At 38.9% G+C, this 27,962-nt stretch overlaps 1 protein-coding gene across 4 annotated transcripts; it reads right to left on the reverse strand.

Annotated features, from left to right (window-relative positions):
- Positions 1-538: 538 nt before the first annotated feature.
- Positions 539-26,903, reverse strand: hook3 (hook microtubule-tethering protein 3). 4 transcript variants are annotated; one of them, XM_034095416.2, is made up of 25 exons: positions 26,707-26,903; positions 18,475-18,560; positions 18,120-18,192; positions 17,901-17,951; positions 17,594-17,726; positions 16,719-16,786; positions 16,201-16,263; positions 15,708-15,791; positions 14,932-14,994; positions 13,336-13,499; positions 13,112-13,252; positions 12,752-12,839; positions 12,208-12,321; positions 11,952-12,062; positions 11,674-11,758; positions 11,490-11,556; positions 9,394-9,534; positions 8,988-9,075; positions 6,579-6,613; positions 6,409-6,491; positions 6,123-6,223; positions 5,897-6,001; positions 5,668-5,739; positions 4,846-4,982; positions 539-3,426 (listed from the first exon to the last, which is right to left on the reverse strand). In XM_034095416.2, exons 1-25 carry the CDS (start codon positions 26,761-26,763, stop codon positions 3,411-3,413), a joined length of 2,226 nt encoding a protein of 741 aa, XP_033951307.1. In that variant the 5' UTR covers positions 26,764-26,903; the 3' UTR covers positions 539-3,410. The 4 variants fall into 4 exon arrangements, with proteins under 4 accessions (XP_033951307.1, XP_033951308.1, XP_033951309.1 ...); XM_034095417.2 differs by having other exon boundaries at positions 539-4,671; XM_034095418.2 differs by lacking the exon at positions 14,932-14,994.
- Positions 26,904-27,962: the final 1,059 nt, after the last annotated feature.

Here is a 27,962-nt window from a genome sequence, read left to right on the forward strand (position 1 = left end):
ACTGTTCTTGTTTGAATCCTTAAACATTTTAGCAGTATTAAAAGGTCTTGAATTACATGAACAAATTACATTTCTGTCAAGTCAGGTTTGTGTTTGTTGTAGTTTGTGAACACACCACCAAAAAAAGTCAGAATTCTGACAGTTACCGGTATTTCTGAATTTTTTTTTTTTGTTCTGAGAAAAAAGTCAGAATTCTGAGATTAAAGTCAGAATTCTGAGAAAAGTGTCAGAATTCTGAGAAAAAAGTCAGAATTCTGACTTTAATCTCAGAATTCTGACTTTTTTCTCCCAAAAAAATAAATGTTTTTTTGTTCTGAGAAAAAAGTCAGAATTCTGAGATTAAAGTCAGAATTCTGACTTTTTTCCCAGAACAAATTTTTTTTTTTTTTTTTTAAATCCTCCCAAAAAAAATATTCATGTGGCCCTAATCCTCTTCCGTATAAACCTGTGAAGAAAACAAAACTATTCAGAATGCTTGTGTTATTCGATAACAAGAATCTGGTCATCATGATTTGGAAAATAAAAACAGACAAGCGGCCTGTTTTATACAAGCTTTATTTACAATGACATTTCCAAGTTTAGCAGTGTAGGAAGCACATTATCATCCATAGGCCCTCATGAGACAGATGCTTTATGAAATCCATCTTACGTAACTTAAGTTTCATTTTCTCGATCACATCAAGACACCTCCTCTACTATCGCCACATTTAGTATGTACATAGTGTAGTTTGTATACAAGCAATATAAAACTTAGCAAATGGAAGGTTATTTGCTACTTCAATATGTAAAGAAAAGATTTCCAATGAGTAAAAAAATACAGCAAACACTGCACGCGTGGTGATAAAATTCTGACCTCATGTTTGTTCCATCTCTAATACAAGTCAAGTAACACTAGGGAACACCGGGTACTCATTTTAGCTTGGGCATGTAAGTAATACTCCACGATATGACCAGGTTTTGTAAAGAATATTGCAATCTTTGCTCAGTACTTTGTTCTGAAAAATGAATATCAAGGAAAGATTTGGAGTTATAGCTAAAACAGTACATAACCTTTTCCTTCCTTATTGAGTTAAAATGTCTGAAAGTGGTGCTAACTGGCTGTCTTCTGAAGCTAGTTCCTCCAGTTTGTGATAATCTGTCACCCAGTATCTAAATATTTGCAAGAAATATTCGGTATATACACCGACACACGTAAGCAACAACATACATTGGTTGGCTCGATGAGGGATTAAAGAGGACAACAAAATCCCTGATATAACTTTAAACAGGTCAACCACAATGTGGATGTGTTCCATTATATACAGATTTATTACCAAACCAATGACTCATGGGGATGGACGGTTAAAAGAGTTGTGTGTAATATAACTTACAACTGGATTTTAATGGCAAATGGTTTACAAAACACAGATTTGGACAGAAACAAGTAGAGAACTGGACAAATAAAAACATCACATCTTTACCTAACTGGATTCACACTGCAAATGTTTTTCCACTCTACTTCAGAAACTAATTTAAGGGATGACCAAATGTAGAAGCTAAATTGTTGTTGTAAGGTTAGTTGACCGAACAGCTAAGCTAGCTTCATTTTAATGCATTCCCAACAGCTAATCTGTCTTTTTTCTCAAACATCAACCCCATCGTTGTTGCTGTGGCTCAAACACTGGAAAATAAAATCATTTGTAGGGTCGTATGTGAATTAAAAGTGTAAAAATGTGCTTTTTTGTTAACAAGAAAACATTTTTCAAACATGACGAGACTTCCTGAAAAGACTAGAGGTGAATGGAACTTTGCACCATGTTCTCATTTTACACTGATCGCAGATAATGTAACAACCTTTATGTCATTTTCTGGAGAAAAATACTTTTTCAAACCACATCCTCCTTTCGTTGCATAAGACAAGTATTTAACAGTATCTCGAAGTTGTATGGAAACTTCACATCCATTGTAACAGTTTAAGTGATGATAAAATACTACTGCTGATATAAAACAATGTAACAACACTGCTGTACAAGCGGCAAAATAATAAATAAGCCATTAAGATAAAAATGCACGGCATGAATTAAATCAAGGTTACACAATATAACATGTATGAGTACAATGGGTTAAAATACAGAGAAGAAAAGCCCCAATCAGCCTGGTTCATTTGAGTGTTTGTCAAGAAATATATCAAGTAGACGAGAATTGATTTCTTCCCTCTTTTCAACAATAAAATAGCCTTAATGCTTTTAGTCCTAAAACGACCAGCCAGTCTTATTTATTTTTTTCAATACGTCACATTTTAAACAAAGGCACTAAAATATGAGGACCCAACCATCTCTCTCATTTGAAAAATGCACTTATTCCTGTAATATGCATATTTCCTTAGGTCCAATCTCTCGCCATATTTGTCAACATACTTTTATACAATCTGGAATACTGATACGTTAATTTGATGCCAATTTTCATTAAGTTGCAATAGTACTGTTAAATGATTGGAGGTAATGTATTACAAGTGTGACAAAATGCACCGCCAGCAGAGCCTCTTAATTTTGGCTCCATTAGAGTGCAGGTTATTTGCTACTTGATCAAATAACATAGACGACATATAGCCACGATCGAGAGATGTTGAATGCAATCTAAAAATAAATTATAAGTAGGCTTAACGGGGGCTTTTATCTTGTATAAACGCATATCTGTAACAATGTTATTCATCTTGATACAAATACTTATTTTGCCATCCTATGTTCCTACTGCAGAGTCCAACAGCTTCCAGGGCAGCACAGTAATGCCCTATACGCTACTCCTAATACTTGAGGTAAAACCACTCTAAAGATGCCATCCAGCAACGAGAGGCTGGGCATTGCAGGAGATACACACTTAGAAGTTTAAAGGGGAGCTTTTTTTGTGATACATTTGCAAGCTACACCTCTTAGATATCTCTCACATGCAGATGTAGACTCTTCTTCAACCATGAAAAACAGATTATGTGAAAGTATGTCATTGAGGTATCCTGAAGCAGCCAGCAAACCTAACCAACTGCCTGGTAAACGGACTGTACTGCGATATTCTGCCCCTGTTGTTGGTATTTGTAACAGAAATAGAATTGTAACAAGGGAGCAGACGCAAACATGTCCATAAAGAGTAAAGGGCATGAGGAGAAGGAGCGGGAAATGAGGAAAGGAGTTGAATTTCTTGCCGCCTCTGGGCTTGTGTGGAGGTTACAACGCATGACACAGCAGCGTATTGTTAGTGCTCATGCTCTGCTGCGGGGGTGCTGGTTATTCCCTGGCATGAGTCTATGCGAAAGTCATGCAAGGCGAGGATTCATGCATCGTGTGCCTCTGCCTAGCCCGGCCCGGGGCCAACGTAGGCCAGAGCCGGGCCGGGCTAGGACACACACACAAGGCTGGGCCAGCTCATTGGTGTGGCAGTCATGCAGTGACATTGCTGTTGAGGGAGGAAAGAGAAAGAGAGATAACGGTCAGACGGCGGGGAGTGCTAGATTAGAATCTGGCCTTGGTACAAAGACATACACAGCAAACAAACGGGGTTAATCCCTTCAAAGAAAATCATGGTAAAATGTTAGAGCAAACAAGGACAATGCAGGGGGGAGATAAATAAGTTAAAGAAAGGACAGTAACAAGCATACCAATGCAAGATTCCTATTTAAATTGACATAGTGTGCAGTGCTTTTATTTAACAGCCTTTTTACTATGAGAGCAAATCATTTATCTTTAATGACGGGGGAAGTCAGTCTGCTTCAATGAGCTACACTGAATCAGCATCCTCCCTTTGTTATATTATCGGCATACAGGATCATCTCCAGACTAAATCCCTTTTCAACAAAACAGTGCAAGCATCCAGAAGTCAAGGCTAGATTTCCCTTCATCTCATTTCTCTCCGTGTGTAGTGTGAGGAGGCGCGCCGGCAGTGTTCCAAAGATAACATGAACCAAATACTGCGATATATATTTCAAGTTAACACTATGGCACATCAGGTAAATGCTGGTATGTGCCTTTCCTAGAACAATGGTGGCTCCTTAATAGAAGATAATGAAAACACAGTTAGCTTGTACTTTGCCAACATCTAACGAGCTGTGGATTGTGACTCCTGGAAAAACTTCACCAACTGAAGGAGTCACTTTCAAATCCCATTAGAGATCATTTAGACAATTCCTCTGAAATGAAACCTTTTCTGTGATGACAATTCATCTTCCTATTCCTTAATGTATTTGTTACAAAACAATATAGACATAATGACGCCGCAGAAGAGCAAGTCGTCTCCATTTGAAAAACACAGTTTAAACAATGACATATGAGAAATGAGAATAGCTGTCGCCTGATTGAAAGCTACATCAGAAACAGAACATCTGTCAACTCCAGGCTAAGAAACACAATGAACCTTAAGTGATGTGACAGGTAGAGATGTGCATAAATACTGAATGAACAGGCAGAGCGCTTCCGTAAAAACAAAAAATGACAATAACTTCCAAAGGATGCAATAGCCAGGACAAAGGTCGCCACAGAGCACAGGGTCAGTGGTTAGTAACACCCTATCAAAATGCTGATTAGTTAAAAAGGGAAGGAGCGTGGCATCACAGGAGCCAGAATAAAAACTGTTAAGTTAAGGGGGAAAAAAAGTGGTGGGAGATTTTTTTTGGGCATCTTTGTCTGGCATCTCTACCTCATGGATCTGATCAAGAAGGAAAAGAAGAAAATCAATAGGGAGAATGCAGGAAAATAAGAACGTCCATTAGAAATGAATGGAAATAGTGTGCCTCAGAAAAGGCACATCTACTGTATGTGAGTTCGGGGGGTTTGTAAGGTAGTTTGTCTCAGTATCTGTCTGCCCCCTGCTGCCATCTACCTGGCGGTAGCGGGCTGGACGTGGCCGGGGTATGAGCGGCGAGTGCTGGTGGCCTGTCTCTGCCGGGCCAGGAAGGACTGACCCGAGCCCGTGTTGGCAAGTCTGTCTTCAGCCGCCTTCTTCTGCAGAGACATGCCCTGGGAGGAGGAACAGAGGAAGTCATCTCATTATAAATGTAATGGTCACTATCGGTAAAACAAGATGTCGTACGTGATGTCACAATTGGTGCAAGAAACTTGATGCACGAGAAACAATTTAGCTCGAACAAATATCAGTAACAATTCAACATCATATGAACAATAGCTATTGATCAAAAGTGTAACAGACAACACATTGTTTGTGAGGCTTATAAAAAAGCATATGCTGCCCTCTGGTGGTTGAAATGCCTTCCTGCATGAGTTGCGATGTTTTGTTTCATCGATTTGGGCCTACACATCAAAGGGTATTGTAAAATAACAGTACATTTACAAAGATTTTTTTTTGGCATTCCATATGTAGTTTCTTTTTAATTAAATTAAACATTAGATAACTGTGAAAAATGCTCACAAAATCACAGTATCATAGGGCACAATGTGACATCATTAAATGTACCCAAAGATACTATATTTTCCGTTTTTAGAAACTGGAACCATCAAATGTGTGGCAATTACATTAATCAAATAATTAACTTATGGCTTAATGTACTAATCATTGTGGTACTATATAACTTTAATGTTATGGATTTCAGTGAATTATTACACTTCTTTCTAAGTCATTAATGTGAGCCACAATTTAAAAAGGACAGTAGTTCTAAGACTTCAGGCAGTAAGAGGTTTTTCTTACCATATTGTACCAGGCTGACACAATCAGTTTCTCCTCGTAATCTCTCTGGCTTTTTGTCTTGTCCATCTCTTTCTGTTTGGAGGAAACGCCACGACACAACATTAAGAAATGCAAGGGCTTTTGAAGCTACAAAACACTGGTTATCTATGAGGGGACTGGTTGTTAACCCCACAAGCTGCTCGTCGGTTTTCTTGTCAGACTATTCAACTTTTCTAACAACTTGGATTACCTCCAAAGAGTGCAACATCCTGTCCTTCTCCTGCAGCTGGTTCTTCAGGGCCTGCACCTCTGGACCTGATCCCTGGTTCTGCTTGGGGTCCAGGGTCCGGATCACCTGGAGAGGACACATTCAATCAAACTCACATAAATGCTCCTGTTGAACGACACCTACAGCAAGCATCACAAGTAACAATACTCCGTGCAAAACATAGTTCACATTCACAAAGTAAACTCACACTCTTGGCCTTTTCCAGGTATTTCTTATATCTCTCCTCCATCTGTTTCATGTCATCATCTTTCTTCTTCAGGGCCTCCTCCAGCTCCTCCACTCGTTGGGCTGAGGCAACAACACAGACATTTACACATTTTTGGCTGAGTGTAATCCTGATTTTCTTTTGATATGCATTGAAGAATACATTTGAATGTCTCAGTGTTTGATCTGTACCACACATTAAATCAAGTTCAAACATTCAAAATAAGAGATCCGATGGTAAGAGGTGAAAAATAAGAATATAAACTCACAGCTGCTGTTGTATTTAGGCTCCATTTCGTCGATGAATGTATTCTTCTTCAGCAACTCGTTGTTCAACTCCCGTAGTTTCTCCCTGATGAAGAGTAGAAAGAAACAATGTCAAGCCTCGTTTTGTCTTATTATAAATATGAACTTTTTAATTAAATGTATGTTATCTTACATGTGCTCCTCATATTTCTTCTTCAGGATAGAAGACTGGGGGAAAAAAGGATATGTTTAATAACGTAATATTCCAGTCTATACAACCCACAGATACAATCAGAGACACTGCTGGATAAATGCAGGAGTTGCAGCAAATATCAGTCTTCTTCATTTTTTGAAGACTGACCCCGTAAACGTTGTAATCAAAAGCACCACAATATAACAAGAACCTGCACATGTCCCCTCTCATCCAACAGAGGGAAGGTTACAACCGATGAATGCTTGGAAAATGTGGAATTATGAAACATTCGTGACCTTGAATTACTCAAAAGAATCAGTGGAGACTTCAAACCAAACATGAATTCACAGATTGATAATCACAGTGAATATTTACAATAAGCGGAGAGTTCTGGTTAATTTTTATGTTTTTTGATCTATAATCAGTTGATTGCAGACAAATCGCTAAACAAGAAATCAGAAGGCATCAAGGAAAGAGGAAAGGTGTGTCGCTATAAAGAGGATACACACGTAGAGGATGCCAGAGGACTGATTCAAAAGGCAGATTCTTGACACCTAGCTAGGAAAAGAGTCACTATTACATGTGTGCAACAACTCAGTGTATCAAATGCATGTAGTCATGATTCTAAATACAGATTGCGTTGATGATATTTAGGAGTTCTTATTTCATTCTCTAAAAATGTGTACGTTAAGAAAACCTCCATTAGCATCACACTGTGTTCCGTTTTGTCACAGTGCACATTTACTACACTGAGCTGTTACACTGAGCCCTAATATCTTAAAGAAGGAACTTGGCAGGAATCACAAAGTTATACTTACTATAGTCTGACAGGGGGAGCATTATTTGAAAAGAAACATTATTTGTACTGATTGGCAAAAATCACAGACCTGTCAAATGTGGATGTTGTTTTTTTTGAGAATTTGTTTATGTTACTCAGCCTGTGTAATAGGGCTGCTCAATTAATCGTATTTTAAATCGCAATTACGATTAGGGCTTGCAACGATTACGAAAACAACGTAATCGAAATAAAACGATACTTTTTGTATTATTATTATTATTAAAAAAAAAAAATTATTATTGTTTTTTCAGTTGAGTTATACTTAAAGTTCAGGGTAATCAACTGTTAAAAACATACTGTTCACATTTTTCTTTTCAACAAATTGATGTTTTTAATAATCGTGATATCAATTATTGACTCAAATAATCGAGATTATGATTTTTGCCATAATCGAGCAGCCCTACTGCGTGACCATAGATTCGAGGAAAAGTTCCAATTTTTCAAATAAAATTCTTGATGAATTGAAAAGCAAAATGATAAAAAAACATCCGTTTACAAAAGTGTTCAGTTTAATTTACATACATTCTTCAAGAATATTCTAAATGTTATGATATTTGTTCACCTTTGATGTGTGCATGAGAAAAAGTTTCCTTTACACATTTTGGTAGTTATATACACTGTTAAAGGTAGGGTAGGTAAGAATGGAGAAACCAGCTCGAATGCGCTAGAATTTGAAAATACATGTTTTTTACAGTAGCCTACTACAGCTTCCAGAGATGACATTTTTGTATGTATTTATTGTCAAAGCATTTAATATATTCATTGCTATCGGGATGTTAAGAGCATTCCATGGAATATAACAAAAAGTGTTTCTGAAGTGAATTACCTACCCCACCTTTAAGTAGTAATCCGTTTTGTGTATTTTAAAATATACTGCGTGTATAAAACACTGGAAGTGGCTGAAAGTAACTTATTTACTACTGTATACAAGTGTTTTGTTGATATTGAGAGAATCAACTGATGGCAGGAACTGACCCCCAAAACCCACGAAAGAAAAAAAGGGTTGGTAGCATTTTAAATCAGGGTTAATTCAAGAAAAAGAAAGATGGTGTTTGATGCATGCACGCTCTCTCTCACATAAACCTTCTTGGGGGGTCCAATCCTAAATACCAGCCCCCTACTAGGAACTGGTTTCAAGGAGACAGAGGAGAAAGCAATACAAAAACAAAAACATGTTTTTGTTATGTTTCAAATATGAAACACAGTGTTAATACAAACTAAAACAGAGTTGGATTTTAAGATATTCTTATTTCTTATTTAATCAATATACTGATGCCATACAGACGAATCATGGCTATAATACAATATAAAAGAGCAGAAACAGAAAAACAAAGAATACAATCTGTTAGCAATGGTTAATATTATGTATGGTTATCTTGTGAAGAGTTAGATGCAAATGGGTTATTTTTTTAAAATAAAACATCAAAACTTCAGGAGGAGCTGTATACTGCAGTATTGTGCGCCATCTTTGTTTCAGTGTGGTATGATGGGAATCTGACCCTTTGGCCGCCAACATCTCCACTGATATGAGATGAGTTGCCACAATGCAGAACAAACATTTCATTGCTTACGTTGTCTGCTTTGGAGCCCTCTTCTTGAAGATTCTTCTGCAGCTCCTCCACCTGACTCTGCTCCTCCATCAGACGCTGATTGATTAACCTAGATGAAAAACACAAAAGGCTTTAACACAGCAATGCATACGGCCTGTTGCTGGCTCAAAGGTCATTGACTGAAATTCCAGTGAAGACAGAGAAAATCTTTGTGTGAGATTGATCCGCGTTCCCACACAGGGAAACACAATCAGCCCAGTTGGGAAGTGTGGCACTGAAAACTACATGAACACATCAAAAGGCTTTATCTTTGCTCTGTGTTTTACATTTTAAGCACAACAGAGAATACAAAATAAGGATTCAGCTTCAAGTTGTGTTTGCTTGTGCTGCTGATGCTAGGCTGCATGAATCTGGCTGTTCCTTTGACCTGTTTTCCGTCTCCAGTTCATTTTTCCTTCTGCTAGCATCCTCCAGCAGACTCTGCAGCAGCGCAATCTTCTCGTTGTCCGACCCCTCCTGAGCCAGCTTCAACATCTTGTTCTCATGCTGCAGACGAATCAGATGTTCTCTGGGAAAACACATTGGACAGTGTCAATTCAAAAAATTCACTTTGTTGAAGCAAGCACATTTTGGTTGTTATAGACATGTACTCACCAACCAATACAACCCTCATTATGTCAGTGAGAATTCAATCTGTTACGGCAGTGCTTCTCAAAGTGTGGTCCGTGAGTATATTGGTAACATTTCACATTTCAAATAAATAAATACATTTGAGTTTTCCGCACTCTCGCGGGAATATCTCCGCAATGGAGCGAGCTTAAGTTTCACTTTCGATTGCATGATATAGCCCAGCGCAACACCTTCATCACACATGTTGCCACTTGTTTGTACCATTTTCAGGCGATTTGTAATCTGTTCTAGAAAAACGATGTAATTTTGGATATTTGTGGAGTTAGGTGGTCCGTGAGTGTTTTTGTATTGGTTAAGTGGTCCTTGGCATGAAACAGTTTGAGAAACACTGTGTTATGGTGATAGACAAACAGAAGCCACCGATGTTCTCCGTTATTAATTATAACTGTTGCGGAATAATGTTTACGCACAAACTGTGTAGCATCAGTGCATATAACATGACACATTGGGGACATTTGATACATTCTACTACCAAAAAAGCTGCTGTTGGCTCAGTCAAATAAAACTCAAAACATTAAAAGCAACACAACTTTTGTATTGCTGTTGTAGTACTTCAAGGGTCTCTATGGGCATCTCTAGATCTTTAAACATGTTAGAGATGCCCCCTAAGAAGACACTTCCATTGCAAAGCTAAATATATGACTCTTCCCCCGAGTGACTGACTGTTTCCTGAAGACAAACTGTGCACTCAGGTCAGGGAAGGTAGAAATATTTGAGATACTTTTTTCTTATAATCGATCTACCAAACCGATACAATTGAATCTGTTTTGGACAGTGTTGAGCAGTCTGTCTCTTGGGTCCTGAAATGTGTTTTTCAGGGCGTGGCTGCCAACTCCCGAGCAGATCTGACTAAATGTTTCCAGATGAACTCACAGCTGCTAGCTAAGGTTAGCCCAGGTCTAACACGACTGATTAAAGCAACAGGACTGGGTTTATTCCAGCTGAGCTGCTATTCATACTCTGCAGTAGATTGAGGGAATTGCTTTAACTCCAGCTGTTTTCCTGGCTGTTTCATGGTTTACAGTAAAATGACGGGCAGAGATCAATCCCAGATGCTACGGATGAAAGCGACGAGTTTAATCTGTCAAAAAGGCCCAGCCTACGCCAGATTTTCATTCTCACTGTTGGATGATTAACTGACAAGCAACAGACATACATAAGAATGAATCATCCTCAATGTTCCCACTTAAACCTTTGAAAGCCTGCGGGATATGTCATCACCCTGAGGCACAACAGCTTTTCATTACTCTACCTCTCCAGGGTAATGATTAGTCTAGATTTAGATAGTTTAAATCATGTTTAAGTAGCTTTTAAAGGATTCAAATGTAAATCCATATTTGTCTTCATTTCATGAGTGTTGGAAAAACAATCCAGGCATAGTATACTGCCAGCGGAAAACCCAGCCCTCTTGAAAAGCAGCAGGGAGGCTGATGTAACTCGCACACCTATTACATAACTCGCTAGAGGGACTCCTCCTTTAAGGCCTTAAAGCGCCAGGGGAGCAGGCACGCAAGATCAGCAACATCTGTCTCTTACATCTCCTATCCCTTCCATCTTCACTGACTTCTGTTTAGCATGCAAATAGCAACATGAAGCGAAATAGAAATGCGTCCTAAAAACCTAAAGCCTACAGTACTTCTTAACACAGAAATTCAGATGTGATACTTTGATGTGGTATATCTTCCTCTGTAGAGCACAATATTTACAATCATTTACTTGCATTCCTGCAGAATATAAAAACATTAGATGATCTGATATGTAGTCAATCAACAACTCTTTATGATTACCTTCTCTTGTTTAATAACCAAAAGGGAAACAAAACTAAATTCATACCGAATCTCTGGGGTAGTGATCTCCGCCGCCAGTGAATCACCGTCGTTGCTGGCCAATGGGAACAAACCTAAAACAAAACATTATGAAAGATTAAACCCAACTGTTAAGGTTTGAAAAAGTAGATTATACTTTGCTTTAACAGAACAAGCTCAGCTACTCTTCTTTAGATAGCTTTTAATTGTACCTGATGTAAGCTGTCCCTCTTGGGCTTGAACGCAGTGTAGCTCTTCAATGGTTTCCTTGAGAGAGTCTCTTTCTGTACGCATTCGCTACAGGGGAGAGGACACATGTGTGATAACTTATACAGAAACAGTGTGAGGGAGGGGAAAAGTACAGGGTCTGAAATAAAAATCCCTATTGTCCAACATAATTCATCTGTCCTTGAACTACTTTTTGAAACTGCAGCATTTCAAAGTGTTTACAGCCTTTGGGTCATTCTTTTATAGTGTGAGTGGTACATACATCTTTTTCTTTTTGGAGAGAGTCCGTCTTCTCTTTGACGCGTTTGTACTCAAACTCCATCTTGTCGGCCTTTTTAGACTCTTCTGACAGTCTGTTCTGAAGTTCAACCACCTGTGCAGAGAAAGAGCATTCAATCAAAAATTGACAAGTTTGTGTGTGTGTGTGTGTGTGTGGTTATTAATCGGGGTATATCGCCCAGCTTGGGGCCATATAGATAATGATAACTGCACGTGTAGTTCAGCTCTCGGTTTGATACCTGTCTCTTGTACGTCTCCAGCTGGCCCTTGGTGGCATTCGCTTTCCGTAGCTCCTCTTCCAAACCCACGTTGCTCTGCATTAACACCGTGTTCTTCTCCTCTATAAGCTTAATCTGGAAAAGAAGAAATATAATTTTTTTTAGAACGGACACCTCGGACAGATACATATTTCTGTTAGCCTAACTATGTCTCTGACTCATCAATGGACACTCTGCAAAGCATTGTAGGGAACGTTGAATAGCTCCAACACAATACATATATCAATCCAATTGTATTTATATAGCCCAATATCACACATTAAAAATAATTCTTAGGGGGCTTTACATTACACCTTTTTAAATAATAATAATAATAATAATAATAATAATAAATTAACAACATGGAAATGAACAATCCAAATGATGACAAAGTGAACCAATGTATATTAAATAAAAGCATCTAGGTGGATTTTAACAAGCTTTCAGGTACCACCAAAGCAACATTAAGTGGGCATCAGACAGGACCATGCCAACATTTGTTTTGTTGCTACTACTGTCTTTGTACCTGTCTCCTGAGCAGTCCCATGTCCTCTAGTTTCTTCTTGTAGTGTTCCACTGTGCCCTCCAGCTTTGACACTTTGTCTGATGAATGCCTGGGGAGGGAATCAACATACACTGGTTTTACATTTAGAAAGAAAAGGAGAGGTGGCAGCTTTGCTAACGCTCTGTTTGTGTAGCAACACACCTGTAACAACAGCAGTCTGAAATAACAGGATAGTAGTGGTTCAACAAAACATTCATTACCTTGCGTCATCCCCTGTTGTTCTACCTAGCCATCCCCAACAGGCTTTTGGAATCCCTTCTCTTGTTCAGTTTACTCTCCTTAGGTAGTTTAAACGGACAACATTTTGCATCCGTGTCTTACCTGAGGACATCCATCTCGTCCTTGAGCGACTGGGCTTCGTCAGCCAGTGACGAAAGCTCTTCATTCTGCGACTTCACATCCAGGAGTTCTTTTTCAAGCTCCTCACAGCGGATCCGGTAGTCATCTTTTGATGCCTCCAACCTAGATTTTGACGTCAGCATGAGTCACTTCAACTTTCACTGTTTATATAGCGAGAAACTCACTCTATTTCCAGCAAGTTGTACCTGAACGTTTCCTCCTGAAGCTGCTCCAGTTGTGTCTGCAGCTGGAGGTGTCTGCGTCCTGCAGGGCTGTTTATATCCTCGATGGAGTCAGACTGGTTGTGTCGCTCCATCAGGACCTGGTTCTCCGCTAGCAAACTGCTCTTCTCCTCTTGCAGCGCTGCCACCTGTGGGAGGGGAGAGGGCGAAGGAAGCGCACAGAATGGAAGTGCAATAAGAAGAAAAGACAGAGAGGATAGTTCAGGAGTGAGATACACAGATTGGATGGAGAGGGAGAAGAAAGATATTTGGAAACAGGAAAGGTGAAGGTCACAATCAAAAGAAGGATGGTGCATTTGAGGTGTGGAGAAGGATGGAAAGAAAGAATGTTCAAGATAGAGAGAAGAGAGGCAGAACATGGGAATAAGTTACTTTTCAAACAATATATGTCAAGGTACTTAAATGTAGAATTTCTGTACAAGAATTCCAAAGGTTATTAAATCACTGCAGCATGAACTCTGGTAATAAAGCAAGCATACATCAAACGCACTTCAACAGGGCAGACCAACAAACTCCAGCATAGCAGAGAGGGCGACATGTGGTTTGATGTTGCCTTCTCAATGTGACAGACAGGGCATCAAGCAGAGGCAGTTCTTTAATTGTTTGTTTTAAATGTGGCGCTAATTAATTACTAACACTCAAAATATGAACTTATCTTAATATATGTTATAAGGAAATATAGCTGTAACATGATTAGGCAAGGTTATTTAAAAATAAATACACCTATTTACCAGGCATGTAAAGCTAGCACATTCCATAGATTCTCAACCCTTTAAGAATTTGCCAGGATCAATTGGATAAAATCTAAATAATGTGAATACAAATAAATGTCATTAGCCTTTTCTTCTGACATACTAGCACATCTATGTCTTGTTGTTGAATAGTTCTATGTGAAAGATGGATTCCATTTCAATGTTTGTTACATTGAAAGTGTTTTCGATGATCTAACACCCCTTTGAAAATGCTCTCACGGCAACAAGCCTGTATACCATTAGCGTTATGATCTCAACAGTTAAAAAACATGGGGTGGGAGTTAACCTAATAAAAAAATAAAATACATACTTAATTTTGAGTTACACTACAAGCAATTGTGCTGCTCGATGATTGCTAACCAAAGAACCAGAGATCCTTTTCCTTTTTTATATATATATATATATATATTAACATCACATCTGAGTAAAACACAGTTTGTGTAAAAATGTGACATATCTTCAACAGTTTAGCCAAGAAATGACCCTCCTGTGTCCCCCCCTTAGTTTCTACAGTTGCTGTGGGAAAGCAATGAAACACACCAAGGTAAAAAGGCAGAGGATAATTAGTGAAGGGGTGACAACTGACACACCCACACAAGTTTCCTGAGAGGACCACGTGTGTAGACGTGTGCACAAACACTTGTGCACATACGTGTACACACACACATGCACACATAGTTAGGAGAGCCAGGATTCTTAAAGGGGGATGCCGGTGCAAGCAGACTGAAAAGAAATCCAGGACTATTAGACACACCACACACCATGGATGGAAAAAAGAGACAGAAAGAAAAAGAAAGTTTAGATTTACCCTCTCTTCTAGCTCATTATAGTCTAACCTCAGTCTATCACGCTCCTCTTGGACATGGAGGGCCTTTAAAGCAAGGCACAGTGTTGGAAAAAGTCAGGATACAAAACAACAGGAGAGCAGGCGACTCTTTAAATTGCAGCTCCATTTCTTTCTTTTTTATTACTGTGTCATTAGCAGAAAATAAAGAGAAGTTAATAGTTCACTATGATCTGCTTTCAATATAGATATAGGGTGTTTCTCTCTTTCTGCAGCAGATTATCACAATTCAATTTAAAAATAAATGATCTGACGAGGACAGATTTAGGAGGGTACAAGAAAGGTTAATCAGTAGAAAGCAAATCATGCAAAGAAGGGTGCTGCTTTTAAAGCGTAACCAAAACTAGATATAAGAAGTACATAACAAAACCAGTTAGATAGTGAAAACGTTACCAAATATAGAGGAAAAGTAAAAAGAAAACTTGGGTAAAGGTGTTATGCAATGTTATTGTGTGGACACACTGAATGCATTGAGCCCCATTAACTACTTTCCTGACTATACATAAGGCTCATTCATCTTTTCAGTTTCAAATTGCATTGTCCTGCTGACACAACTATTTTAGATCAAGGCTATTTATACATTTGACCAGGAGTCCTAACAATAGCAAACAAAGACAAAATAGTTCCTATCTGGGGGTGTGTTGTATTTCTGGTTAGGTCAGAAACGTGACGCGAGTACCTGCAAACTGTGCTAGGATGTACAAGAACAGAGATCAAGCCGCGTTCAAAATAACACCAACCTGCATGTCCAGCTCACGACACCTCTGGGAGATCTCCTCCTTGGTAGACAAAGCATCATTCAGATCCTCTGCTGTCTTCTTCAGCTGAGAACAGAAAGAAACAACAAATAAAAACACAGAAGAAAAGATGGATCACCCTGAGATGTTTTTGAGGCAGTTTATACACAGAAATGAAACCAAAAAGCACAGTGCTCCTGCTAAGGCTATTTGTTCCCTGTACGCCCAGCTCTTTTACAGGTATGTGTCCAAAAAGTAGAACATTAGTTGTGGAGGACAGCTGGGTCAATGTATTAGGTCACAAGTTATAGTGAATACTGTGTGTACGATCACGAAAGGTGTCTGTGCAATTTCAAAGTTTGGCTTGTGACTTTAATCTAAAAGTGAAGTCTATAGCAGGGAATTTATATTTAAACTTTAAATATCTTTCGTGAATCTGTCTAAAACAGACATGCTTTAAAAGGCATCACAGTGAGGTTATACAAAGTGTCCATACCTGTCTGTCTAGATCCACATACGAGTCACTGCCCCCCAACACCGGCGTCTCTTTACTCATCAGCTGCAGGAACACACAACAACAGGTTAATATTTGGAAGAAACATACATTAAAATAAAGACAGAAATAAATATGCTGCCTGAAACAAGAATAGAAGTGGCTCTGTAAGGTGTCCTTGAGAGTTTTGAAAGGCGCCCATAAATAAAATGCATTATTATTATTATTATTAGGTTTAAGCTAGCTGCAAGTTTATTGCTCAGAAACTTGCCAATTTCAAAAATAAATTGTACACAAAATATATGTAAAGCTGTTATTTTGTGTGATGTTACAACAACAAAAAACACAATAAAACTTAACAAAACTTCAGTACTCAGAGTTGTAGGACTATTTTCCATCAGTAGACATATCTAAGTTGATTTGTAGTTGATTTTTGGTAGTTTGAATTGGAAAAATATACATGACCAATCTTGCCTTATTCTCATCATTAATCTATCATTGTAATAAACAGGAAAGTTCACCTCTTGGATGGCTGTCATGACAACATGCTGCACCGACTCCTCCATCATCATTATGGTCTGGATGTATTCTAGAGAACAGAGAGAAAGGGACAGAATGAAGGGGGGCATTTGAGGTCAGTGTTAAAGGTCACCTATCATGCTATTTTTAGGCAACAGCATAGGTCTCAGATATATAAAAAGATATAAAAAACATGTCTATGAAGTGTTTTGCTCAAAATACCAAACCGATCACCCATTCTAGCCATGCCTCATATCCCTCCATTTCACTTCCTGTTTCAAAAGTGCTGATTTTGGGTATAAAGCTCTAAAGAAAATTGATAAAAAAAGACGGGCGGAGCTTATGCGGGAGATTCTACCGACAGATACTGCCGTGATGAAACGCCATATCATGGATTATCAAGGATTATTTCTGAAACAGTATGGAGCTCAAAGGCTTTCTCTCTTGCCGGTTATACCACAAGGTGAGTTCCTTATTATTTCCTGCTTCTTCACACACATGCTCTCTCCAGTACAGGTTAGCTCTGAGTGTTAGCGATGCTAATGTAAACACAGACCATATTATGTCCAGAACAGTCGGGCATTGTTTCTGATAGCAACGTTTCCGATAGTGCTGTGGGTCAGCATTGCCGATATGACGTCATATCGGACGCAAATCTGGATCAGCTCCGTTGTACCCCCGTTTTTAGAGATTTGGGTACGGAGGAAAAGAGAGAGGGTTTTATTTTCTGACGCTGCGTGAGTTCCCTGACACACCGGGGACACATATTTATGTATACAAAACATCAAAAAGTGCATTTCGCATGATAGGTCCCCTTTAATACAAAGGGAGATTAGAGAACATTGTTTTCAGATACCACAGTATATATGATGTGCACCTTGTTTCTGTTCACAGTTGACAGCACAGCCCAGGATGAGCTGCAGCATCCTCCCAAGCTCTGCTGAGTCAGAGTGTTCTCCAATCAGGTTCACATCTGGGAGCGTGAAGTCGTTAATGTGCTGGCCAAGGATCTAGACGAACACAAAAGCTGTTTTGATAACCAAAATAAATCATAATATGCATAATAGAGAAGATTAAACAGTTTCGGCAGTTATAATATTTCGCTTCTAGCAACACATCTGCTAACATAATGGGGATGCTTGCCACTGATCAAATCAAAAATAAATACAACTGGCTCTGCTTACCTCCTGGTTAAATTCGAGGATTCCTTTCAGAACTTTCTTTAGATTACTAATCTGAAAAAAGAGATAATTTATATAGGATATTAGAAAGACAAATGCAATTTACACAAGCTTGATTGAAGCATAACATACATTGCAAATTAGAAAAAATATAACAAAAAGACGGTTCTCACCAAACCTGAACCTTGCACAAATACCAATAAAACCAAGGCTTATGCTTACTTTTAACCTCCAGTTGTCCCCAACCTCTGGCTTGACTCTACTAAGCCAAGCGTCGTTGAAATATACTGCATCTCTGGAAATGAAGACAAACAATAGAATAGGAATTAGATGTGTAGTAGTTTTATCTTTAAGGAGACTTCAGAATCTGTAAGTTTAGGAAGGAAACCTACTGAATGTTTTTATATTTTTTTACATATTAGCGAATTATTAGGTTCACATTTAATTTGGTGTATAATTGTGTCATATAATTGAATGAATGTGGAAAAATGAAAGAAACAATGTGAAATAAGATGAAAGAAAAGGAAGTTTCATAAAAACGTATACAACCGATAACGTATTTATCCACAAAACTTACATTTTCTGTAGCACTTGGGCCATGACGACACCGCCCGTCAGTTCTTCTACTGTCTTGCATGAAGCCTCCACTCCAAATGTCTGGATCTACACAACAAACACACAAACAAGTTGAGTGCTGGGTGCAGGAACAAATTATATATGTAATATGCAAAAACATTAATGATTAATTTATCAAATGCAACATTTTGCCTGACAAGCTACATAAATTGGATTGTAATGGTATCCCTGAAGACATGAGTAAATACAGTCACACGTAGGAAGCTCACACCTTCTGCTTTTATCACAAGTGCTTATCTTCATTGCTCAGGTTTGTCTTGCATCATTATTTCTTTGCGGTTTTCTTTCTGACTTGACGTGTCATTGTTCTCTTTTCATCCTCCATATTCTTCTCTACAGCGTTTCCTCTATGATGAAAGTCTGTTGCCCAGACATAAGGGAATGCTTTTCAGTCTACATGCCAAAAGTCCACATGACAAAGTTGGGGAAATTGAGACCAGGAATGTTGGAATTCCAGGAGGAGATATATGTAGAGATTGAAATTCACTTTTCTTTACATTGCTTAAGGGGGGGAGCACTCAACAAAAGATTCAGCCAAATAGTATGAGAGAGAGTTGGGGACACAGGTACAATTATTTATGAAGCATTTATTCACTAACTGGGTTGAAATGAGTCAAGCTTAAGCTGGTATTTAGTATATTGACATTGTTCAACGCTTTTTAAATAATTCTAACATAACCCTAATTGAAAGTTGTTGTGACTAAGTGTTGGGTTGGCAATGATATTCGGATGTGCTCGGTGTTGTCTCCACTGCTATTAAATGACTGACTCTAGAACAGTGTTTCTCAAACTTTTTCATACCAAGGACCACTTAACCAATAAATAAACACTCACGGACCACCTAACTCCACACATATCAAAAAACACATCGTTTTTCTAGAACAGATTACAAATCGGCTGAAAATAGTACAAACAAGTGGCAACATGTGTGATGAAGGTGTTGTGCTGGGCTATTTCATGCAATCGAAAGTGAAACTTAACCTTGCTCCATTGCGGAGATATTCCCGCGAGAGTGCGGAAAACTTAAATTGATTAATTAATTTCAAATGTGAAATGTTACCCATATACTCACGGACCAATAGGGGGCGCTCACGGACCACACTTTGAGAAGCACTGCTCTAGAACAAATCTTAAAATAACCATGACGCAAGTCATAACAACACCTTCTCCGACTACTGTGTCACTGTCATGTCAGTATCTGTTATAAACACATTGAAAAGGAGAGGTGAATTCACTGTGCTTGATCCACTGCTCTACATTAGCTTCCATAGGTCTGGGACATGGCGCAACACTTTGTTAGGCCACAGACAACTAGCTCAGAGCCTAATTATCATTGTTGGCAGAGACAGAGGTCAGTAAACAGGACGACACTTGACACTGTACACAGTTAAGGACACATCTCACATTACATGAAGGCAACATGAGCCTAACATCCACACTATCACTTGATAAATTCACATAACCAAAATGTTTGATATTGCTGTTGGACATCAAATCTAATACCATTTCTTAAGTGTGGATCCCTGAATCTTGTATACCTTTATTAAAACGTATTTCAATAGCAAAAAACCCATTCCAAATATACAAATGTAGAATCGATTATCTTCTAACCTTCAATAAGTAAGTTTCAATCAAAGCTTCCTACATTGTTGCGGAGTGACTATGTGTATGACAACATTCAGATGACTGAATTGTCAAGCAGATGACATCTGACCCAAAATATCTGCATTATTCATATTCATATTCCTACTAATCTTTTTTTTCCAGTTAGCTATGATTTTTCTTAGTCAATCTATGGGGAGCTAGTAGCTAAAGCCAAACACTGGCCAAGAGCCAACACATAACAATACCCCTGATTACATAACATCGCTTACAAGTGAGAGACTGAGAAAACCTTATCCGCTCTAATAACCCTGCAAAATGTAAACTCCCACATCAAATGTATGCATTGAAGAAAACACCCTTTCCTGTGACGCTTTGTTATTTTGAAGAGAGGGTTACATGCTGCCTTACTGTGTTTATATCCAGTGTTTAATTAGAATGGATCTAGCAGTAGGGCTGCTCAATTAATCGTGTTTTAATCAATTCCGATTATGGCTTGCAACGATTACGAAAACAACGTACCGTACTTTTCGGACTATAAGCCGCGACTTTTTCGAGATGGGTCTGGCTGCAGACCGCAGCAAGGAGGTGGATCGTATAGGGGCGGATCCTATAGGGGCGGATCCTATAGGGGCATTTCCTAGTCATTCGTTAGTGATGGGAATTCCGGCTCTTCTTGGTGAGCCGGATCATTTGGCTCGGCTCACCAAGAAGAGCCGGCTCTTTCGGCTCCCAAAGGGCTCTTCAGTTTACCACATATTATACCTTTTAATTAAATCAAATGTAGCCCTGTTTTGACTAATGATTTATATGTGTACATATATATCACTTAAATTATTCAATACATCCTTTGTACTGAAGTATTCAAAAGTAAAAATTACATGTTTAATATAAATTATTTGCTGTGGCCAATTGTTTTCATTGCATTTAGAGACCCGTGTAACTCTCTGATACCACCCAATGAATGCATTGACTTGCTTGTAGAACCACGCTACACTAAACAGATAGCAACACCTATAAAAAAAGGGGCTACTCTATCAACCTATATAAAGTATATAAATATAGTTTTTCTCCCTGCAGGAGAGGGGAGCGTGCTCTGAGATCAGCTGCTCGGCTGCAGTGGGGGGAGAAGAGGGGGACAAAAAGAGATCTCCGTCCTCCGTGTTTTATCCTTATAGAAGTAAGAAGATAAGTAATGGGGCAGAAACCCTCCTTTTTACGCAGCGGTCCAGACATAGACATCAAACGGCGACACATATTCAGTTGCCAGTTACTTTTGGCATTAGGGCAGGGATATCTAGATACTTTCCAAGGTTTTACAAAATGAATTGTGCTACTTTTAAAGCAAGCAATGATGTTTTCAAATCTGTAATCAAAAAGCTCCTCAAAAACACTATAGAAGCAGCCGGGTCGTTCGTTCGCGACACATCACATTTCGTTCTTTCAAGATGGCCGAACAACAAGTTGAAACAGCGGTAATAGTATTTTCCAGAGATGCATGTTTATATTTATTGTAATGTCATTTTTCTTAACACACAATTGTCTGTTTTTATGATGCTGGAGGCACCTTCCATGAAAATGGCTGATGGGGTTAATAATAATTAGAACAGCCAATACAATTTTTGTTTAATAAAGACTTTCCTCTTTGTATGTACTGTATATATTTTTTAATTATTCTTACCACCAGACACAACATGAACAAATGAATGATACACATCAGGACAGTAATTTAAACTTCAGTATTTTAGGTGTACAGAAACCTCTACTCATGTTGTTAAATGATATACAGCAATATCTTCCATAAAACGTAGTTGATTGATTTGAATAATAATTACTACCACTGCACAAACATTGAAAAATGATATGCCTACAATTTATGAATTTGTCTTCTCTGTGGGTTGTATACTCTTCATTCTTTATGCAAATTAATTATAATTATTATTTTTCAAAGTTTGTTTATGATTCATTCAAAGCATTCAAATAAATGAGAAACAGAGAGCGTCATATACCTTTAAGAAATACGTGGGGGGTTCATAACCCTTTAGGAAACGCCCCTATAGGATCCGCCCCTATAGGATCCGCCCCTATACGATCCGCCTCCTTGCTGCGGTCTGCAGCCAGACTCTATTGACTTTTCCCCCCATTTTTTTTGTACAGCTAACGGCCACTAGGGAACCTCCTAAATCTATGGATTTTACAGGTAAAATTAACCACCTTTAACCCTATGGGCTCTATGACCGGTCCGCGCCCGCCACCTTTAAGCGGCGGGCTCCAGCAGGAAAAGCTGGAGGCCGGAAAAGAGTGAGACAGGTAGCGCGCCAAAGTAAAAATGGAACCGAGAGACAGAACGAGAGCAAGACAGACGGACAATTTAGCTGCTGCGGCTTATATGCAGGTGCGCTTTATAGTCCGAAAAGTACGGTAATCGAAATAAAACGATTATTTTGTTATTATTACTTTTTTTGTTTTTTTTTTTTGGTTTTTCAGTTGAATCATACTTAAAGTTCAGGGTAATCAACTGTTCAAAACATACTGTTCAAAAAAAAATTCTCCAATAAATGTATGCTTTCAAAGTAAATGGATAATCGTTTTTGATAATCGTGATATCAATTATTGATTATAATTTTTTCCATAATCGAGCAGCCCTATCTAGCAGTGATGAAACTGTTCAAAATGTTGACTCAAATTGGCATTTCGGACTGGTCAGAGGTGCTATAATTAACATGTAAGCATGAGTCTGCAACACTGAATTACACATTACACAGGGTGGGACACTGCAACTACACAAAATATGTCTCTCCCAGAGTGGCATAGTACATCAATTAGCTGAAACGAGACAAGCGTCATGGTAGAAATGGTGGTAGAAAACTTGTTAGTGGCTCTCAACCGCAGCAACATTTGGTCTGCCTCATTTCCCTTAGCAGGAAACTGGTGGAAGGAAAGAAAATAAGAGCAATCAAAAACACACAGACAACCCACAGTCCCAACATGGCATCATGACAACAGCTCTCTAAAGGCTGTTATTACGCCAAACTTAGGACAAAATAAATCGATGGCTCTTGACATGTAACATGCCTGGTGTGTGATGTCATTTTGGACTACCAACAGCTATTTTTTGCTGGTGCCGAATAGTTAAGTCATCAAATCAGTCATCTTTAATCTAACAGCTACTTGAGGTCAACACATCCAAATCTGTGTGATAGTGTACACTGGCTGAACAACGGTATTTTGTCCCCTTTTAGCAGGGCTCTGTTGCTTTTGTTCCCAAGCAGAAATAGGTTCTCATGGCCACATAAGCTCCACATGCTTGACTGCATGTTCGGTCAACAAACCTGTGGTATACATACCACTGGATTACAAAGCCTTTAAACAGAACGTATGCCCCTGTGATGTCTCTCGAACAGCCACAGTGGAGCAGCGCTGATGAGTTGCTTTATGCTGTGTGGGACAATGTATGGCAATGGCTATGTGGAAGAAGCCCCTGTTTTCTAGCCCTGTTTCAATTATGGCACGTTTATGAATTGTGCTTTTTGAGGTTTGTTATTTGTGTCACTCTTGATGCCTTGAATGGTGATCAAGAATCAGATGGCCATAACAGGTAACTGGCTAAAGAGTCAACCTAGCTGAAATTCCCACCGCTAAATTAGGGTTGGAAGATTTTGAAATGAACATGATTATGGAAGCAAGAATGTTTTTTTAAATTTGTATCTCAAGTGTAGATAAAAACAACACAATGTTAAACTTTTTAAATGACATGAGTTTTTTATATAACATTTGATGGCTGAATACGGTTACCCATTAAAATCATTTGGTAAATACAGTGCCAAGAAGACTCATGTCAAACTATATTCTTTATAGTCCTTGTGCTAAACCTCCAGGCTAAAGGTCATTGTCCTGTGTCCCACAGTGTAATGTGATTCATAGCGGCTATCAACACTAATTTAATTTGAGAACACTTTACAGAAAGCTCTGGGCTAACCCATGTCCAGTATATCATCGTGATCACCTCTCAATCAGCTTCTAATGATTATATTAATAGCAAAAGCACTTACTGCAAAGGGGAAGTAGGGCCAACCACCATTACTACATCGATTGGACTCATATTTTCTGTATTCTCTCTTAATTAGTATGGATGCTCAAAGCTCCAGGGCTTGAATATTTCTTAAAAGTTGTAATCTATCTGAACCAGTAGCTGTTAATGTTGGTCACTGAAACGGCATACCACTGGTTAAGCAGCACATGCATACTTGTTGTGTACTGGATGGTTATCACAGAACATCTTGGTATTTTATCTGCAAAGTATTGTTGGTCCTCAGACCTAAGTGGAGCTGCAATGTAATGATTGAAAACCAATGCATCTGGAAACAAAGCATCATGTGATCTGAGGGATTTTCAGGTTCTAGTTCAGCAAGATTTGCTCATTTTCCACGGTCATGCCAGATTACATTCAGTGTGCTTTGATCACATCATCCATAGCAATCTGCAAATGGCCCAATGGAGTTCAGCATAAATGAGCTCAAGGAGCCTCGTTCACAATGGGAATAGTGCACTATATCTCTATTGCAAAATGACAATTTGTAAAACCAACTGTCAGGAAATGCTTCATGTCAAATAAAAATGCACTTCCCATGATAACGCACACACAATAAGTAATGTAATATCAAGTATTGTGTGGCAGCTGATCACACAAAGAGCCACTGAATAGAAAATAAATACTGGTAACCCTGATTATTTTTATTTTTGAAATTCGTAATGGTTACAATTTGTATAAGTCACAGAACTCGAGCAATAAAAATAACAATCACATCCTTGAAAATATTGGCTTAATTACACTAGAGACATACAAAACTAAAATAGGGAGCACAGAGTTCCCGAAAAGGAAACCCACACCTACCAGTTTGTGGAAACACTTACGCAAGGTGACAGTGTACTTTACCATGTGTGTTTATAACTCAAATGACAAGATCGTGCCGCTAGGGCCATGCTAAGAGCTTTGCTCAATTGAAATTAATAAAATATGGAATAAAATGCTATTCAAGTGGAAGAAAAGGGAAACTTTTATAATGTTTGTCAAGTGACTGCAACGTCATGAGACATCATTTGATCACTTGCATTTCATTATCTTCTTAGACATATTATACAACATGCAAGACTGAGCAACCAGATGAAAATTAACATTGGCTGACTGCAGACAAATTCAAAAGTCACATCAAAGGTTAATTGGCAAGATGACATATGGTTATATTTGTGGTTGTATAGTTGTGCCTAAATATATTACAATAGACGGCTTTGCATTTGTCAGTGTATGACCCCCTTTTGCATTGACCTCAAGCAGTAACAGTTACCTAGACATCACCAGGGCTATTTTGTAGGGCGGTACTGTAGTCTCCTGCGTTTTAGTGACAATCCGTCACACGCAATGCTGTGACTTCACAATTAACAGGTATATGGGAAATGTTTGCCAGCCACACCATTACAAGGAACATGAAGAAAGAACAATTTGAGTTGTTGAATACATAAGCCAAGCTATGACAACAAGAGCAGGATGCGACAGTGAAGTACATACATGTCACAATAAACACACAGGCTAAAAGGCTACCTCTCAGGGAATCAACAAATGGATTTTCAAGTGTGATTACATGACACGTCAGGAAGCACATGACTATGCAGGAGGAGGGTAGCTTGCTTGTACTTGCTGCCCTACCAAAACCAGCACCACATAATGTTTTCAGCCAACACAACTGACAGCTATGTAATGTGTAGAGCAAACATAAAGGAACATATGCAGAGTTTGCATCACGTGTTATGTCTATCAATGCATTCACACTTCAGTTTACATATCCTAGTAACTCATGTCAGTTATCCTTATTGTTGCATATTCATTGAATATAAGCCTATATCACAGTTAGGACATGTCTGGGTTTATCTCACTCTTCTTCTGTTCTGTGATCTCTACTGAGAAGAACAGTGAATGTCTGTATCTGCTTGGATATCATGTTCACATCAGCATTTCTTTGACCCTCTTTTTTTGTGGTGCTCAAAGCATACAACAATGTAAACATGCTAATATTTGTAGCATGTTTTTTCTCTAGTCTGTATTTTACATTTCTGGTCGGTAACAATAGGGAAGAGTAAGCGCCCATAATAAAACATTGGTCAACAATGAAAGGAATTCAGCCTCAGAGCAGACACCGAGCTAAAGCGTTTTATGCTCAATAATAAAGCTTTGAATCAAGGCCATCGTTTATAACGTCTGATCCGACCATTACAACATACGATGGGGCGTTAGTATAATTGAGCTATACCAAAGAGCTAGAACCAAAATTACAGTCTTGGTTAATGGTTTCCTGGCGGCTAGCAAGTAACACATCAGCAGCTAAAGCAGCAAACAGCTGGCCTGCATACGTAACCAACGTGAGCCCGTGTCATTTTCCTCTAGCCTGCTAATGTTTCCCCCGCTAGCTTATCGAGCTAGCAGTAGCCTCGAATGCTACCTACTAGCATCGCCGGGGAGCCGGAGAACTGACAGTCAGTGACATTAAACCCACAAACTTCATATTAGTCCACCTACCCATGTCAAGAGGCTTTCACAGAGCTCCATTCGATCCAAGGACCCCGATGTGGTCATGGTTACCTAACGTGAACCGACTTTGTGTGGTAAACAGAGCCTGAAGTTAAACAGTCGGCTTCATGTACTCCCGAGGTCTCTCTCGCATTCGGCTGTCTCTCAAACCGTCGGCCAATAGTCGGGTGCGCTGCTTCGCCTCTCCGGCGTCTGCCAGAGGAGGGCTGGGTGGGCGGAGTCTGGAGTGCTAGGACAAATCAACAGAAAAACTCCATCATATGAACATTTACGCGAAAGAGTCTGACACATACACAATGTGAAGTAGGTATACACGATATATGATATGACATATCCACAGAGCAAAAATAAGCCTTCATAATCTAAGTCTCAATTTTGGATACAAATGCCTTGGGCCCACTTCAGTAACGATTTCAGTTTGTTGTGCTTCACTTTTGCAAATATAAACAAACACAAAGAAATTGCCATTAGGACAATGTATGGGCACCAAGACCCTCAGGGGTTCGGGGGACCCTCAGCACAAGCAGAGAAAAAAAGGCATTAGCAAGGGCTATGTGGACACACACAACATTTAAACATGTTAGGATTCATCTGTTAAAAAGATAATTTTGTCAAGGGAAACCAATCCTTGATCCTTGACTAATCCTTGATAATATTTGTGTAGGGTGTCGATTTAAATGAGATGAGAAGTCTAATCCTGACATCATATATACAAAATCTATTTTCTTGTGTACTTGGAATATGTCGAAGGTCACTAGGGTCATGTTAAAAAAAATGTAGAAATATCATTTGGGAAATTGTGATGCAGATTATACCAAAGCACCAACTCTTGAAGCAGTGTGCTATGTGTTCCCACCATGGTAAGACTCACCTAACTGGTTCTCAGCTTGTGAACATTCACAGCACACGCTGCTGTCATGTGTTAGTTTGACATAGACAAAAGGGTGGAGGTTGCTCAAACACCCAAGAGACAAACTGGAGGAGACACTAATCAGAAAGGACAGTGAAAAGGAATGACACAGCTTGGCATCGGCCACACCTTAGGCTTACAACGTGGCGTTCCAAGAGGGAACTCATGGCTTTGTTTGCTGTTATCTGAATCTGTCAAAGAAGCTGAATGGATCATACTGTCAACTGTTGATCCTTGATATGAGCCGTCCTCAGCCGAATCTTCTTCTACTATTCTTGAACATGAAGGCCAGTGCTTGCTCAGAAAGTAGAGCCCTAAGAAAGCAAATGCAGCA

The sequence above is a fragment of the Pseudochaenichthys georgianus genome, chromosome 12 (assembly GCF_902827115.2).
Source record: "Pseudochaenichthys georgianus chromosome 12, fPseGeo1.2, whole genome shotgun sequence".
NCBI classification, from domain to species: Eukaryota; Metazoa; Chordata; class Actinopteri; order Perciformes; family Channichthyidae; genus Pseudochaenichthys; species Pseudochaenichthys georgianus.

Excerpts from the sequence above, each read along its gene's own strand:
- hook3 (XM_034095416.2), bottom strand. The coding sequence starts at position 26,763 with ATGACCACATCGGGGTCCTTGGATCGAATGGAGCTCTGTGAAAGCCTC. Across the intron at positions 13,500-14,931 it reads ATAATGAGCTAGAAGAGAGG|GTGGCAGCGCTGCAAGAGGA; the intron begins GTAAATCTAAAC and ends CCCCTCCCACAG. Across the intron at positions 6,002-6,122 it reads ACCTGGAAAAGGCCAAGAGT|GTGATCCGGACCCTGGACCC; the intron begins GTGAGTTTACTT and ends TGTCCTCTCCAG.